The 17,023-nt window shown below is 42.0% G+C and overlaps 1 protein-coding gene across 2 annotated transcripts; it reads right to left on the bottom strand.

Moving 5' to 3' along the window:
- Positions 224-16,001, bottom strand: LOC8064926 (phospholipid-transporting ATPase 3). Of its 2 annotated transcripts, none has more exons than XM_021461468.1 (27): positions 15,411-16,001; positions 14,399-14,464; positions 13,621-13,682; positions 13,440-13,521; positions 13,241-13,351; positions 13,020-13,097; positions 12,809-12,905; positions 12,580-12,686; positions 10,815-10,880; positions 10,594-10,715; positions 9,523-9,607; positions 9,370-9,447; positions 9,170-9,286; positions 7,789-7,944; positions 7,594-7,698; positions 7,306-7,448; positions 5,410-5,511; positions 5,260-5,323; positions 4,970-5,182; positions 4,038-4,203; positions 3,837-3,916; positions 2,681-2,920; positions 1,897-2,118; positions 1,657-1,824; positions 1,228-1,590; positions 1,034-1,140; positions 224-944 (listed from the first exon to the last, which is right to left on the bottom strand). In XM_021461468.1, exons 1-27 carry the CDS (start codon positions 15,642-15,644, stop codon positions 647-649), a joined length of 3,732 nt encoding a protein of 1,243 aa, XP_021317143.1. In that variant the 5' UTR covers positions 15,645-16,001; the 3' UTR covers positions 224-646. The 2 variants fall into 2 exon arrangements, with proteins under 2 accessions (XP_021317143.1, XP_021317147.1); XM_021461472.1 differs by having other exon boundaries at positions 13,621-13,677; positions 15,411-15,470.

Genomic DNA, 17,023 nt, shown 5'->3' with positions numbered 1-17,023 from the left:
TGCACAGTTTATCTGTAAATCACGAGATAAATCTTTTAAGCCTAATTAGTCAATATTTATCAAATAAAAACAAAAGTGCTATAATGTCAAAATTAAAAAAAAAGGAACTAAACAAGGCCCAAACCAAGAGTCCAGTAAGATAGTGCATCGTATACACAAGGCAATCTCCGAAATACTCAGGGAGGATAGTTGCCATACCCCGCCACCAACCGAACAAAAGGTCAAAAGCTGCTCTACACAAGGTATAGGAGCAGGATGTGAAGTTCTTATATATATTAGAATAAGATGGGCTATGATCAATGCACAGGCCTCCAATAATAACAGGTTTTAAGTTGCATGCGCCACCCAATCAACTCTAAAAGTTGAAAAGCTGTATGCACCACGCAATGAACGCCAGAAATAACTTTCCTAACTGCCTTTCCAATACCACCTTGGTTTATACGTATCTACCAAGTATTCCTACACGATTCTTTAACAGCCAAAATGGACCGATGCCTACTTTTCATCCCAAAACAACATATGGGTGAACCACTGACAAACACGAAAAAGGGCTACAGGGCCTACCTTTACAAACTCCTGTGGTCTGCGACTGCGATCAAGAAACCAGATATACAAAACTTTACACAGGGGAGGGGTTTTCGAGCGATTAGGATTTTCCTGCTCGTTGTTGCTTCATGCTCGCTCTCCGGGCTACATCCCACGGCTTGTGTGGCACGCCGACGCCTTGCTGCGAGGCGAAGAACGACTCGTATCCTGGGGAGTCAAAGGCAAAGCCAGTGTGCTTTGATGACTCCCGAGGGAGCATCGAGATCATGTAGCTTCTCGCTTCCTCTGGGCTTAGGTGGCTGGTCTCTGGTAGCTGCACCCTGCTGTACTCGTGGGGCTCATCCTTGTGCTGCTCCTGGATTATTTGGTAGTCGTAAGGGAATAGCCACCTTTGAATCCTGAGACAACAAAACAGGATCAGAGATGGTTGACATGGTCAAGTAAAAAGCTGAACTTGTCATAATTTCAAAGGAATCAGGTATCTTACGATAAATATAGGAAATCACCAAACAGGGCGATGATCGGAACAAGCAAGATTGTCAGATAGAAGAAAAAGGTGCTCATTAGAACATAAATCACAAAATACACATTTTCCTGCAAAAGCAATAAATCGTGTGAGGAAGCAAGAAAGCCACCACAGGAACAATAGATTATTCAGATCAGATCAGTAAACAAGTTTACCTGTCTGTCAAATGACGTCATTATTGCAGAGTATATGAAAATAAACATAAACCAGGCCACTATACTGCCCGCCACACTTATGTAATGCCACCTTGTTATAGAGTTGCATGCCATGAGAAGGCGGAGATTCACAGTCACCACGACACAAGTAAAGGCCATAGTGCTAACATCCCATAGGCCAAGAATCTTGCCAGATGAACCGTGACCATGCCGACTTGCAGCTGCAGTGAAGTAGAAGAACACTATTGACTGATAGAAGGCAAAGAAGCCCCACACAGCAATCACTCTCCACGTGAAGAATGAATTCCTGATTCCCTCCTTGTAAAGCTGTGGGTATTTTTTTGACAGTGACGCACTAACATCCTGAAAGGAGTCAGTTTAGTGCAATGCAGGAGACATAACTCCATAAACAAGTAAGTATAATCATACCTTATCAAACAATCCAACTATAATTACAGGTAGTGCCGTGAAAATAACATTATATAGAGACTGAAACCAGTCATCATAAAACCGCTGACCAGAAAAGCCAGTTTGGAAAGTGAACCAGAACTGAGTTAGTGTAAATGTCAGATTCTTGTAGAAGAAGTATGTGATAACCTGCAACAGAACATCTCATACTCAGTACATTGAAATATATGCAGAGTTAAAGGTGAGCAATTATAGCCATACCTTACAGAGTCTCAAGTAAGACCACCGTCCATGTACAAGAAGCAAATCAGTAAGAAAACGAAACTGTGCAATGGCAAAGTCACTAGCCATAACAGCTTGCATTCCTTCTTGGCCACTGATGCCAATCCCAACATGAGCAGCTTGAATCATACTCACATCATTAGCACCGTCGCCAATGCTGAGAGTTATTTTCTGAGCACCCTTCCTAACTAAGCTTGTAACCTACATATTATACACATTAAATGTCAGTATTTTTAAATTTTCACGTAACTCTAACATGCTAGAGAAACCATACAATCAATCAGAGACTACTGCCATGTTTGCTTTGAGAATGGACCCACCAGTCCTCTCTTCCTACTGGTTTGGTTTGAGGAATGGAATGGCCTAACCAATCAACACCTCATCCCAAGTATGTACATATCCATGGTGCACATGAGAACTGGTATCACAACAGAACCATGGTGCACCACCCTATACAAGATTAGCTGATACCTCAAACTAAAGACCCTAATGACAGCTGATAACAGAACGATCACACATCAGAAAATGCAACTCAGAACTCAGAAGTACATGAGTGTAAACAGGATGCTAAAGAGTAAAAACCAACCAAAGTAGTTAAAGCATCCATTGTATAATGTATATTGATTAGTAATATATCTAGTCTAGTAAAAAAAATATTCCGTTTATGGCCTCTGTGTGTGGGTTTGTTCCCAACAAAATGCCATATTGTTAAATGTTAATTCTTCAGTAAGAGGAAAGTCGTACTTCAAGAAATGTTATTTACCTGTGCCTTCTGCAGCGGAGAAACTCGGCAGCATACAACTGAGTGGCAACTTAGACTCAATCCAAGAAGATCAACACGAAGAGTTGGGTCCAGTGCATACATCAGGCATCTACCATCAATAATGAGAGCCAACTTCCTTTCAGGGGTGCTAGTTAAAGAATGTTGGGCTTCCTCATGAAAGCTTTTCAGACTCTGTTTTACTGAATCTTTAATAACACGTGCAATTTCCACAGGGTCACCCTGAAAGGACAGGTTATGTATGGCATGTGTAGGCACGAGATACATCCAAGATAACCATCAACAATATAGTGAGGCTTAAGCATTAAGGACAACTATGAAAATATAATGAGGCGCTTCTTTTCTCTTTCTCGAACACACAAGAGTTGTGCATCATTTCATTGAGAACAAAAAAAAAGTACAAAGGAGGGAGAAGAATCCCCCTCCCCAAGGGAACACTAGACCAGAGCAACTAGCCTTCCACAACTAACATGACCTGTGACTGAGACCCAAGGCCAAATAAACTAGTCTAGTACAGGCAGAGAGACAAAGAGCACCAACAAAAACTTGGGAGAAATCAACCCAAGCACTAAGGAAGAACAGTCCACACATAACTATGAAAATATAATGCATGCCACCATATAAAAAAACCCAATGGTAGCAGAAAAATATAAGTACAAACTCATAATATCCCCCAAAAGTACAAACTACTGGTCACAAGTTGATCATACTAACAGGAAACAATCATACAACTGATTATGTAAGAAAATAAGTATAATAAGATATGTAAAAGAAAACAACGTCAAAGAAATAGAGAGGCCAAAGCACTAAAGCAATAAACAACACTGTCCATAACAACTAAATAAAGAAGACTACTTTCTTATATGTATTCCACAAAAAAAGAGCATTACTGGGAGGCCTTAAAATTAAAATTTCCAGAAACACGAGTCAAAATCATGGTTAATATGCCATGTGAACAGACACCCATAAATGCATAATACCACAGCAGCACAAGTAGTCAGGTACCAAAAGAACTTTTTGCAGTTAATTTATCCCATTATTTAATTTTTTGAATTTTACAGGAGAAACCTTTAGCAAAAGAAATAAACCAGCTAAAAGCATTATATATGTTGTCCAAAGTGCAGTATGTGCAGCTTACCCGGTCTTCAGCCTCCCTAATAGCGTCTGTCTCTGAACTAATGATGAACTGTTTTGTGTCATTGTTTACCAAGCTGCATGCTGTATATGTTAGATGAAAGAGAGATCAGGAAAAGAACACCCAGAATCCAAAACTGACAGAAAGAATAGTTTAAGGAGAAGAGCAAGCCAAAAACTAATCAAGAATAGATGGAAGCTTCACCATATGCAATGTTAATCGCTGTTTCCATCTTATCTCCAGTTAACACCCAAATTTTTATGCCAGCTGCAGAGAGAGTTTCAATGCAGGTTGGCACCCCTTCTTGCAGTTTGTCCTCTATAGCTGTGCACCCAACTAATACAAGGTCTTTTTCAATCAATTCAGCCACCTACAGGGTAAAGAAGGAAAATCCAATCACAATGTTGCCAGCAATAGCAGAATAATTTAGCTTCAACTTGAAGGATCACATATTCTTTATAGAATGCAGATAGTCAGTGATTTGCATGATAAAATTCACATATAAACCAATGAAAAAGGTATATTCTAAAATAGGAAATGAACAGATTAACACTCAGATATCATCACTCCCATAACAGTAACGTGTTCACCAAAATGATTTTGATATAACTACTGTGGTTTATTTTAAAATATTCTTTAATATCTAACTGAGGTCACCATTACAGGATGTTCAAACCACTTAGCATTCGTATTGCAGCAAATGACAACAAACTAGACAAAACTGCAATAATTGCACATGGCTGCTTTCACAGGCAGCACGTCCCATGTAGCTTTGTTATAAAAGGAATGCCCAGATAAATCTCACTAATATACAAAGTAAGAAAACTCTAATATGTTACAGAGTGCACAATAGCAAAGCGCTAATGAATATCACAAATAAACTTTTCAGGGAAAAAATTAATAACAATGTCTAGAGCTAGAAATGTTTCATGCTACTGAGTCATGCTTCCTTCTAACAATGCATGAGGTGCACCTGCTTAAATAAGAAACCATCCAAGCAAGTGAAGACGTGGTACAAAACAAATTATAGATCCAGTAGCATAAGTTCTAACAGAAAGGACCACGTTCAAGCAAATACATTGTCAGAATTCATGCCAATCGTCATAGCAATAACCAAAAGATGGTAACCCATTAACCTCATCGAGCTTCTTATCACGATCTCGTAAAGATGACTTTGCTTGTACAAACTTCTCGTTCCAGCTTTCGTATTGCTCCCTGCTAAGATCCCGATAGGCAAGACAAAGTGTACGCAAGCCAGCAGAACCAAATTGCTCTAGATGCTCTCTGCTGATCTTTTTCATATCATGATTTCCATCAGCCAATCGTTCATATACGACATTATCAGCACCCTATTTACACAAAGATTATGTCAGCTAGTGCGATGAACATAACAGAAGTCAAACCAAGGTCGTCTTCCTTGTATTACCTTGCAATAGAGAACTAATCTTCCATTTGGGAAACGACAAACCACCGATTGTCGCTTTCTCGTACTGTTAGTACAATAATAAAACATAAACAACAAAACAATAATTTCATCTCATTGAATTTACACTACAGAGACAACAAATGAACTCACCTGTTGAATTCCAGAACATTCAGAATTTCATATGGAACATCTTGTATACTCCCCATCCTTTCAACATGTGACTCACGAACCATAACTGTTGTGGGTGTACGCCTACAAAACAAGCACAATGTGACCCTCAAAACAATACCATTCACTAATATCTGAAAATTGGTTATTCTTTTTGCAACTTCAGAAATAAAGGAACAACTCCAGTAGAAACATAAACCTGAAAGATATAAATAGACCTAGTTATGGGAAATGTTCACAATGGGGCAGTGGTACACGTATCTTACTCCAAATTTCTAATATCACTACGACATGTCATTGTTATATCATTACTTTTTTTTTTGTTCGTGAGGCTATTGTTGGGTTTTATCTCTAGCCGTCATGTACACTTGCCTAGGAATACAACTGTGAACCTTCAGTATTTTCATCCAGAAAGATAGGACCTGTCAGTTTTAGATGCGCCTTATAGTGAAGATGAAGTATGGCCGTATGGGCGACTATATGCAGTTTACCATCTGATCAAGCTCCTGGGCCTGACAGGTATACTGACAGATTTTACAAGGGTTGCTGCTCAGTAACTAAACCTGATATTATGGCAGCCTTGTTGACTTTACAGCAAGGCAATTCCCTCCACTTACTGGTTGACTTTACAGCAAGGCAATCATGGGACCCTTCTGAATGCAAGGTCTTCTATGGCTTGCTATTAGAAACAAGTGTTTGATGACTGGTCATTTAGCAAAAAGGGGGACTGCACATCCTGATAATTGGAGACAGTGGAGCGTATCCTCACAAATTGTCTTTGCTTGTCAGTTCTGACTCAATCTGTTCAGCCTTCGTGGGCTGGAGCATATAGTGCATCAGTGCCTCATCGACATGACAAGTGCTTTGCAGACTAGTGATAAAAGCAAGTAAAAAGATTGGGAAGGCCAAAAGAAAAGGATGTAACAGTACTATCCTACTTGGCACTGGGATACTGTCGAACCACAGGAACAGTTGTGAAACTGATGAAGCTTCTCCCTTCCTGCAGACAGCCTAGCACTCCTTCAAAGAAGAGATGAGACTGTGGTGTTTGGCTTGAGCCTGAAAGCTCCAGAAGTGATTATATGGTCGGGTTCAGGGCACATGTGGTTTCTGAGGTGTAATGTTTGCATCCTTCTCTTATCTCCTAGCTGGGTTAAGAGGGTTGTCTTGTCTTGTATGGGATTATTTCCCCTCTTTTTCCTCTCTTAATTTTTTTTCTCGAAAAATGCATGAGACTTTCCTCTCAATACAAAGATATGCAGCTCTCCTGCTTGTTTGAGAAAAAAGAGAACAGGAAGTAGAATCAGATCAGAGATCAGAATTGGGGGTGAGAGGCAGCATAAAGGAGAACCAGAGAAGGTGAGAACAGGCAGTAGAATCAGATCAGAGATCAGAATTGGGGGTGAGAGGCAGCACAAAGGAGAACCGGAGAAGGTGAGAACAGGCAGTAGAATCAGATCAGAGATCAGAATTAGGGTTGAGAGGCAGCATAAAGGAGAACCGAAGATGACTCTGAAGCTTTCCATTCTGCTCTTTGATGCCCCTGACCAGCGGTTGTTCAGTTTCTCTTATTGCGTACCCCTGCAATGGCTTACACTTACACCTGTCCAGTTTGGTAGCACACTCCACAGGCTCATATACATGACACTAGCGTACGCATACACCAACTTGTTTGGGACTAAAGCTTTGTTCACAATGATGCTGATGTGGAGCCAATTTTCCCAATTAGATAGCCGTATGAGCAAAACATGGGTATTTTCATGTGTAGTGCATTTAAGACAGTGAAGGGTTTTTTCAGAAAATGTTGACTGTTTGGATATTACATAGAAGAATGGAAATGTCTGAGGAATCTAAGACTATTTGCAGGAATATAATTACCTATAAAAGAAGAAGCCAAAATTCTTAGCAGCAGCCACAAGTGCAGCCTCATCAGGTGAGGCAGCCTGGTAACTTATCTTTTCCGGAGTCTCCTCACCCTCTGGAAGAACTGTATGACAGATTGCAAGGCATCTAAAGAATTCCTAAAAATAACATCAGAAAAACAAAAGGTTGGTTTTCAGAACAAACTAGAATTTTATATCATCATATCTGAGTTAACAAGAGACGAATAATGACTTTTCATGCAGAAGACTCCAAACTTATTTTAAAAAATCTCCAAACACCAACCTTGCAAGCCTCAGGATTAGGTTCATTTCTCCATGCACCGCGCATGATTCTAGCATCATCAAAATTGAATCCTTTTTCATGGACCGCATTGGCAGACCTTTTACCCTATGAAAGTAAATAAAGAAATGTAAACATTGTTAGATTTGCAGACATGATGATACGATTTATGGACTTCAACAACAATAAACATTGCACCTCATCGTCATCGATTTTAATTCCAGCCCGCTCTGCTCCTCCTTTCTCAATCTCTGTGATGCCAGTTCCATACATTTCTCCACCAATTGAGCATTTAAAGAATTCCATCAGGTTTCTTGTAAGTGTTCCAGTTTTGTCAGAAAATATATATTCAACCTGAACCATAATGTTGATGATGAGTTAGAACTAAAGTAAGGCGAAATGTACAAAATATTTATATCTCATATCAACAATCATCAAAATCTAACACCAAGATCCCAAGCATTCAGTTAAAATGTACAGATTATATGGAATATCCCCATGATATAGACAGAAAGAGTGCCCCCGCATCGCCCACCCACACAGGCGGCTCGGGCAGCAAGCAAACCCTAGCCGTCGCCGCCGTCAACCACCACCTTCCCTTCCCTCGCCGCCACCGGAGGGAACTGCCGGGACGGGAGGCCCGTGCAGCCCCCTAGGACGGCAGCGGCAAGGTTCTCGTCCAGGAGGGTCACAAGCACCTCCTTGCAGGGACGGAACTCGGCGGCCAGGATGGCACCACGGCTAGGCGCGGCGGGAGTGGCGCACAGAGGCTGCCGGAGGGGGCGCGTCGCTCAGCAGCTGGGGCGGCAGGAATGGCGCACAGCAGAGGGATCCGGAGGGGGCGCTCTGCCTGAAATTCTAGCAGTGGCTCCAGCACCCCTCCCACTGGATCCGGCCCTCCCGCAGCTAGGACCGCTGCCGCCCATGTGGATCCAACCGGATACTGCCGGTGCGGGTGGTGCCGGTCAGTGCCTGTGCAGGGGCAAGGGACGGCAACAGGGGCACAGGGTTTCTTCTTCTCCTCCGCCTGCCCCCTTCCTCGATGGCCATTGCAGCGGTGACCCGTCGACTGGTGGCTCGTGGGTGGCCTGCCATGGGAAGTCAGAGGCTCAGAGCTGCTGGCAGCTTTGTTTCCATGCTAGGCAACAATGACCCATCGCAGTGTGTCGTGTTTGTGCTCAACCACGTCGCGTGGGTTGGTTAGCCCCTCGGATGCCTCCTTTTGGCATCTCGTTGAGCTAACCTTTCTTGTACATAAATTCTTTCGTCTTAATTGGACCAGCAGAGCTCCTGCCATTGTTTCAAAAAAAAATATGGACGGAAAGAAGCCAAAAGACATCTCCATATTTATGCTCAGTGGGCAACAACACTCCTCCCCCCACCCCCGAACCCCTTCCTTCTCCACAAATGGTGCAAATTATCTAACTTGTCGAATGAATCATGCGAGAAAGATGTAATCTACGCCAATACAAACACAACCATGTAGCTTGATCAGATAGTCCCATAGTCCTAATTGAGTGACCAAATAGGAGTTTTATTTAAATTTAAAACAGGATAAGGGGCAAAAGGAAGATATTACCTGTCCAAGCTCCTCATTAAGATTAGAAGTCCGTGCCAAAGCAGGGGTGTTACTCTCAGCATGGTACATATGAAGATCGTTATTAATGAATTGTGTGCACTGTATGAATTTGATCATCTGGCAGCCAAAGGAAACATAAGCTCTGATAGTCCAAGCATAGGTTAGGTCATTCTAAATAAATAACAAGTTGAACAAAATACCTCAATGGACACATAAAGCGAAATGGGGATGATTGTTGAGTATAGAGTTATTAGAGTAAACATGGTTAAAATGGTCACCTGTGGAAGAAATAGTGTTTTAGAGCTACATGTATGAATTTAGATACAACTAAAATTGTCTAAAACGGTATATACCACAAATCTGTTTTTGGGATTGAACTGGTCCTCAACATGCCCACGCAATCCAAGATAAAAGTATTTTTCATTAATAAACACACCACTGTTAAAAAAAGGAAAAATTGGTCCATCAGTACTAGTACAAAAATAGCTTTAATAACCAAGAACAAATTCTATGTAAAGACAACTATAACTGCATAATGCTTTATTAGATAAAATAATTTCATTTTGATGTTACAAAGGAATTTAAATTTAACAGCTAGCCTATGAGCATGTATGTCTCTCCCAAGTCCCAACAGGGATGATGCCACATTCCGCAACCCTGGATCATCGTCCCAATTCGAGAGTCGGGACCAAACTGGGCCGCTGTCCTGTTGCTGCAGGGTCACAAGCTCCAAATCAAGACTCCCATGTGAGAGAAGGGCTGAAGGGAGGAAGGAGGGAACTTACAGCAGAGCTGGCCCAAGGTGGCGCAGCTCTTTGGGGGCAACAGAGTAGGCACTGCAACAAAGGTTTGAACATAGTGACGGAAGTTACAGCAGAGCTGGCCCAAGGTGGTCCAGCTCTTTGGGGGCAACGGAGTAGGCACTGCAACAAAGGTTTGAACGTAGTAGTGGTGGCTTCTAGTGACAGAGGCAGTGTACCATGGGAGGAGAGAGACCAAAGAGGCGAGAAACGGCTGTTGCTTGTGCATAGCGTGCCTAGATGAGTTCGTGGAGGGTAAAATAGGTCAAGCTGGAGTCTTGGGGTCACGAACCGGATCCGGAATTCAACGTTCCAAAGAGATGCCTACACTAGTGTGGATTGTAGACCTGACCGACCCAGGTTTTTTGTGATTATGGTCCCTCCCATCTCCATCTGCCTCGGTCGCCAATTTACTGTAATATTTTTGTCAAGTTTAAGAACTTAAAAAATGTGAAAATATTGTTTGTGATAAATATAATTGTCAGTTTATGTTCTTAAAAGTCAAAAAAGTTTGACTACACATATTCTAGGACAATAAATGACAATGACATTCATAAATGAAGCAGAGATTTGTTTTGACATATAAAGTAGGTACATAAAGACAGAGATTGTAAAAGAACTAACCTTCCAATGGCACCAATAACACACATTGTGAAGAGGGTTGCAAAAAGAGCAAGGATAAGCTTGTCTAGCTTTTTTTCCAATGTACTTCTTTTGGAGGGAACATTCATGGAATTCATCATAACCTGCAACAGTTTACTACAGGCGTAAATTTTGAAACTTGAAGAAAATCAAAACTTCAAATTTCCACATCGAATAGATAGGGAATAGAAAGATGCCCATACTTTTGTCTCGTGCCCAGTGAATATGACAACGCCAACAATGTATTCTGTATTACGAAGGCTGCATCCCTGTAGCAAGAAGGCAATGATAAGTCAATGTTCACTCAAGCACAGAGCAAAATTAAAGTTCTCTGGTGCATGAAAAGAGTAGACCGAGGGGGCACAACCACACAAATAACAAATCAATCTGATGAAGCAAAGGATAGAAAGAGAAAAACAAATACTTTAAGCATTTCAAATGTTGTATTGCAGGATGGTGACTAGAAAGGAGAGTGTGACTCTTAACCACAGATCTATCCTGGACTTGAAATATCCAAATGCATGTATCTTGTCATGGGTTCAAAGATGAACTCAAATTTCACTGAAGAACTAAAAGGATGTTCTCTTAGCCAAAGGCACCAAATATCAGGTATAGCCGTATAGGTACCTTCTCTTATCACGGCAAATAAACTAAACCTAAGCACCCTCTAACAAAGACCAGAGGAGATGCTTTACCATCCCCACAAACTATGGTTACAAGGTCACTATTTTTCAATTGGTATCGGTTTTTAGTATAGTATATATTTTTAACATACAGCATGGTACAAATCTTCTATCATGAACCCTACAAATACCTTCCCCACCATCAACTATTCATCATTCAAGCAAAACTAGGTAAGACGCCAAGAGGGGGCAGATCTAACAGGCAGCACAGGGAACGGCCTGATTAAACACGGCATGGCCCAGTGCCATCCGTGCCCGTGCCAGCACGGACAAATGGCTAGTGTCGTGCCTGGGCCACACCATCGGCCCATAGTGCCAGCCCAAGCATGGCATGATTCGTAGGCGGCCCCATTAATGGGCCATCCTAAGCCATCACCATCCCGGCCCCACATATAAATTGCACCCCAAACCTAGCCACTCACCGCACTCTCCTTTCCTGCTGTGTCGCGCTCCACTCCAGCCCTCCCCTCCACCACCCCTCCCATACTCTCCTCTCTCCCCTCCAACGCAGCAACTCCAGTGCTGCTCCCCTCCCCTCCCTTCTCCGGTTCTCCCCTTCAAGACCAGCGCAGCTCCCTTCTCCACCCGTCCACTGTTTGTGTAGGAGTAACGGTTAAACTCAGACGAGGTGGTCAGCGCTGTGGCACTGCTCTCCTCTGTCCTTTCTCATCTACTGCCAGTGTTGACCAGGTGAGTTGTGACGGCCACCTCATGCAACACTCAAATACTCCACCAGAGGCATGGTGGCTCAGCAGATGGACTTGGATTGATTTGTGTATATATGGATTTGTGCCCGTATGGATGATTGGGTGTAAAGATGTTGCTGCCGTTGTTAATCTCTGGTCTCTAAACTTCTGATAGATTTGTGTTTGGGAGTTCGCCAGGCTCGTTGGGCCGGCACGGCACGGCACGACTAAGCCGCTGCAGTGCCATGCCTGGGCCACCGGGGGAGCTCGTGTGCTGGCACGGCATGGCATGGCTAGCTAATCATGCCTTGCCATGCCATGCCTAAGCAGGGCCAGGCCAGGCTGTGCCATGCCCCTGCTTGGCCATCTATAAAACTAGGAAAAAAAGTATAAAATTGTTAAAAGTGAGGAAAGGCTAATCTACAGAAGCTATCCCAGTTCTACAAATCATTGTTAGAAGCATTTCATGAAGGATATAGAGCAGACACTGACATATGGCCAATCTAGGGAACTCCAAAGATGTTGCTTGTCTAGGGACAAGGAAAAAAACAATAAGGCTAATCATAGAAGAAAGAAAACGATTGGAAAACAAATCTTACCCTTAGGAGTAACTGGTTCGGTGACAGAGGTATAGTCTGTTTGTCCATGATAAGATTGCCAGTAAACGTGTAAAGGGAATTGTTTGGTTGTTCGCACTGCACTTCACCTGTAAGCCATTTATCTAATTCAAATATGAAGAATTCCAAGGCACATAAAACAGGACAAACCAATGTGGAGTTAAGCAAAAAAGACACATCTTCCTTAACCAGAAAATAAGAGGCACAAAACCTTTGAACTCAGAAGCCTTTTCAGGAAGTACATAGTCCCAAGTCTTCTCCAAAGCCTTCCTTATTTTCAGATTTGTTTCCCCATCAAGATTTGCTGTCTGCAATTATTTTTTCATCCAAAATCAATGAATATTTTCCCCAAAGCACATTTATTAGGGCTTCAGTTTCAAATTGAGCCAATAAATGAATAAAAAGTATAAATGAATAAGGACCTCTATGTAGCAGACACCATCAGGGTTTGTACTTGATAGGAAGAGCAAGTCAGCAGGGAAATAACCATCTTGCTTGATCTGCTCTAAAGAAGTGTCATCACTATTAGTTTTTTATGCCATTAAACCTCAATATTACACAACAAACAGATCAAGACAATTACTTTCAGTATGGAATATGTTGATTAACTCACAAGATACTAAATATGCATTTAAGACATTACCCTCACAATATCTCCAACCTGCAGTCGTTTCCATGGAGTACTTTCCCAACATTGACCTTGCAATACATCGATATGTGCATTGTTAATTGACATATCATTCTGGAAACGCTTCTGTACAAAGGGCAGAAAAGGAAAAGGAGCAACATCAGGTCTCTTAACTTAAGCATGGCAGAACAAAATAGTGAATAGCAATACTAACCCAATCCTCAAAAGCTTCCTTGATGAGAGACACCAGAAGCACAATACTTAGGGGAACAACATTAGTGACAGGATGAACTGGACTGTAAGCACAAGTGCAAAGTTAAAATTAAGGCTGGCAAAAAGCAAAGAATGACGAGTTGACTCAAAACTAGGAAGATGCACATGAGTGAGAGAGAGACCTAATAGGTGTAGTCGACAAGATTGAGATCATGAGAAAGTAAAGATTTGCAACCCGCCTGAACTGTCAAAGCAAAAGACAAATGAATTACAAAAGGTTCTTCTGGTCCAATACTGTTGCATGATTTGGTGAGGATAAAACATTCAAATTTATGTTGCATTAGTGAGTGATTGGTTGGGCATGGGAAACATGAACGATAACACTCATATTTGAGTCAGTGATGACAACTGTCTATGATATGAAGTTTGTTTCCCCTTATCTACCAAAGCTGTGAACTAGGAAGAAGCTACCAGATATGAGAAGTCGTACAAAATGCAGCGTAAAGTGCTGAAAGCACAACGTGCACTAAAATAAACCAAGATAGTACAATTTTAACAGCGCATGCATAATATGCAAAGACAACAGAATCACATTTTAAATGCACTGTGGCATTTGAGAACCCAGCAGACATATCATCAATCTGTTATTAAGCCAATTAAGAGATACCATGATCAGGAAAGGAACAATTCTAGGAGATCAGTTTGCAGAAAAGGCACATGAACATAGGTGTTTCATTCAATTAAGTGTAAGTCCACATTTCTTGTCAAAACAAATTAGTATTTGGGGAACACAAAAGGGGAGCAAAGCAAATTCAACCAATTGCACATATGAAAATTTGATAATACACAAATAATGCCTTTCAATTAAAAACGAAGGGAAAATTGCTATAAAAGATGCTGAATCTAAAGAACTTGCTTGGTTGATAACATGTGTGATTAAAAAAAATAATGTATTAATACCTGCTCAAATAATCCTTTAGGTACGAAGGTCAGGATGTTGTACTTTGTAGTCGACACAGAATTTCCCTGAGACATATGAATAAAGCATACAAAAGAATTTCAAAAGCGGAACTAACATCAGATGGCAACAGTGAAAAGGAAAAGTAATATCCTGCCAATTTACTGTGCAGAATTGACAGCTTTCATGGAGATTGCATCATATCATAAAAGGGAAAAAAAAACAGACGAATCATCATAGTCAAACAAACTATTCCCTCCATTCCAAAATATAAGACATTTTGGCTTTTCTAGATATGTTGATTTTACTATGTATCTAGAAAAGACAAAATGTCTTATAATTTGGAATGGAGGGAGTAAAGTTTAGCGCCAACATGGTCAAAACAAAGTTTTATGTTGAGGTGCCAGCTTCGAATAACTCTATAATAATCAATAACTGATACAAACCAAAAATTGAAGGGGGGCTGTCATTAGTGTGATGCAACAGAGTTCTTGCAAATACACTTAATATACTACAGCTGCAACGTTTGTATAGGAAGGGAAGGGGAAAATACTACCAATAGGACCCATTCAAATACAAGTTTCAGAACAAACCCATGTGTTTGTGTTCCACACTGACATTAAACCACAGTTACCAGGCCACAGTATGATCCACAAGATACAATGAAAGCATGAAGAGTCTTCAGGCAATCCTGTGGAGGTCTAAACTGCGCCGCTCCCTGGCAATATAGCGCGGTACCACTTACAGCGATAACACATCAAACATCTGTCATTCCCATCTCCCAAAACCAACTGTATAAGCTGCAGGCAAAATTCCAATCCACCCAGGGCACTCGAAGCTGATCAGCAACACAATCCTGGTGAAGCGAAATCCTAAACGCCCAGGGCGAAGTAGAAACCAGCTAGCTTATCGCGCCAGACGATCCACCTCGAACACAACCATACGATACGAAACATCGCCGAGATCCAGACCGAATGTCAGAATGCGGGGGGGCAAGCGCCAAGCGCGGCGTACCTTGTACCCGACAGGGGCGTTGGCCTCGCGGTCGTTGCAGTAGACGGTGCGCACGGTGGGGGCCATCGGCTGCGGCTGCCTCCGGAGGCTGGTACCCCCGCCGCCGAGCCGCGCCGTGGACTCCCTGCGCGTGAAGCCCGAGGAGGAGGAAGCCCCGCCACCACCGCCCACCGCCTGCTCACCGCCCAGCCGCGCCGTGGCCACACGCACCATCTCCTTTATCCGCGCGCTCATCCCGCCTCCCCTCCCTTCCACTACCAAATCGAAACCGAACGAGCGACGCTGAGATCTGGCGGGAGGGAGGGTGGAGGACCTCCCGGTGGGCGGGCCGGGATCGAGCGCGAGATCGAATCAGGCCGGATTCGCGAGGCTTTCTGTGTAGATTTTAGCGCGGGGAGGGGGCTGGGGAGGAGGAGGGGATTGGTGCTGGAATCTGATCACGCGTCGGTCGCGGATGGTGGTGCTCTATCTCCTCCTGGGCGCGTGGGCGGCGTCAGCTTTCTTTCGCGTGGGGCGTGCCTCCTTTCCTTCCTTCCTTCCTTCCTTCGCCGGCCGGGAGAGGAGACGTTGGAAGAAACGCCCCCCAGAGGAGGTGAGGAAGTGGATGATTTTTGTGAGATGCACCCTCGTCTAACCTCAAAAATCAAAATACGGGTTTCAGAACCGCGTTTTTGAAAGATTTCTTTTTTTTTTTCCTGAAAGATGTGTAGTTGAATCTTCTCCACCTTTTGCTTCTCTCCATTTCCATACGAGTATTTTTTTTTCTTTTCCTTGACACCGACACCGGAATCAATAGTTTTTGAAAATAATATACTCGCTTGCATAATTGCGTCGGACCAAGAATATAATTCTAGTTTTGATTGAGGTTAATCAATCTTAAATTTAACTAAATTTATATAAAACAGTTATCAACATTTATTACAAAAAATATACATGTTTTGAAAATATATTCTCTAGTGAATTTGATCGTACTTATTTGTATGATAAGTACTGATATATTTATAAAACTTAGTCAAACTTAATAGTTTGATTTAGGACAAAATTAGAGTTGCATCCCTGTTTTGGGATAGAAGTAGTATATCTTAAACAAAATTTGACTTTTTACCATGGTTGTGGTTATATAGGTATTAGAAACCACTATCGCTTTGTGTTCTTGTCGAGCCGTGTGTTTAATTAACCACCAGCATATTTTTTTTAAAAAAAAAACTATTGACATCATTTATAGCATGCACTGCATGTGAAGCATGCTTATTGGTTTAGCTTAGTTCTACTGTGCATATAAACAGATAAGAAGAGCTAAAACAATGATGCAATAAGCAAAGTGAAGGTCCCTTGGAAACTACTTGGGATTCTCTGGCACAAAATCACTACTCTTTAGAAAAATACAATTTGTTTGATCACCACCTGGTCCTCTTTTAGCTCAAATCGAGGCTTGCTTTTCTTAGCTTGGGATATGTGGGATATACAAAGGAACCTAGTTGCTCCTTGCATTAGTGATATAGTATTTTTGTGATTAAGATGCTAATGAGCCATTTGTACTTGGGTATGTATTATTTCTTTTTGTTAACTGCAAGGTAAATGCTTCCTTAGTCGGAATATATGCAACATTATCT

The sequence above is a fragment of the Sorghum bicolor genome, chromosome 1 (genome assembly GCF_000003195.3).
Source record: "Sorghum bicolor cultivar BTx623 chromosome 1, Sorghum_bicolor_NCBIv3, whole genome shotgun sequence".
Classification (NCBI taxonomy): domain Eukaryota; kingdom Viridiplantae; phylum Streptophyta; class Magnoliopsida; order Poales; family Poaceae; genus Sorghum; species Sorghum bicolor.
Note: the sequence above shows the minus strand (reverse complement) of the source record. Positions and strands in the feature narration are given on the sequence as shown.

Coding starts and splice junctions, on each gene's coding strand:
- LOC8064926 (XM_021461468.1), bottom strand. CDS start 15,644: ATGAGCGCGCGGATAAAGGAGATGGTGCGTGTGGCCACGGCGCGGCTG. Junction 5,183..5,259: donor GATTAGTTCTCTATTGCAAG/GTAATACAAGGA, acceptor TTGTGTAAATAG/GGTGCTGATAATGTCGTATA. Junction 2,119..2,680: donor CTCCGCTGCAGAAGGCACAG/GTAAATAACATT, acceptor TATAATATGTAG/GTTACAAGCTTAGTTAGGAA.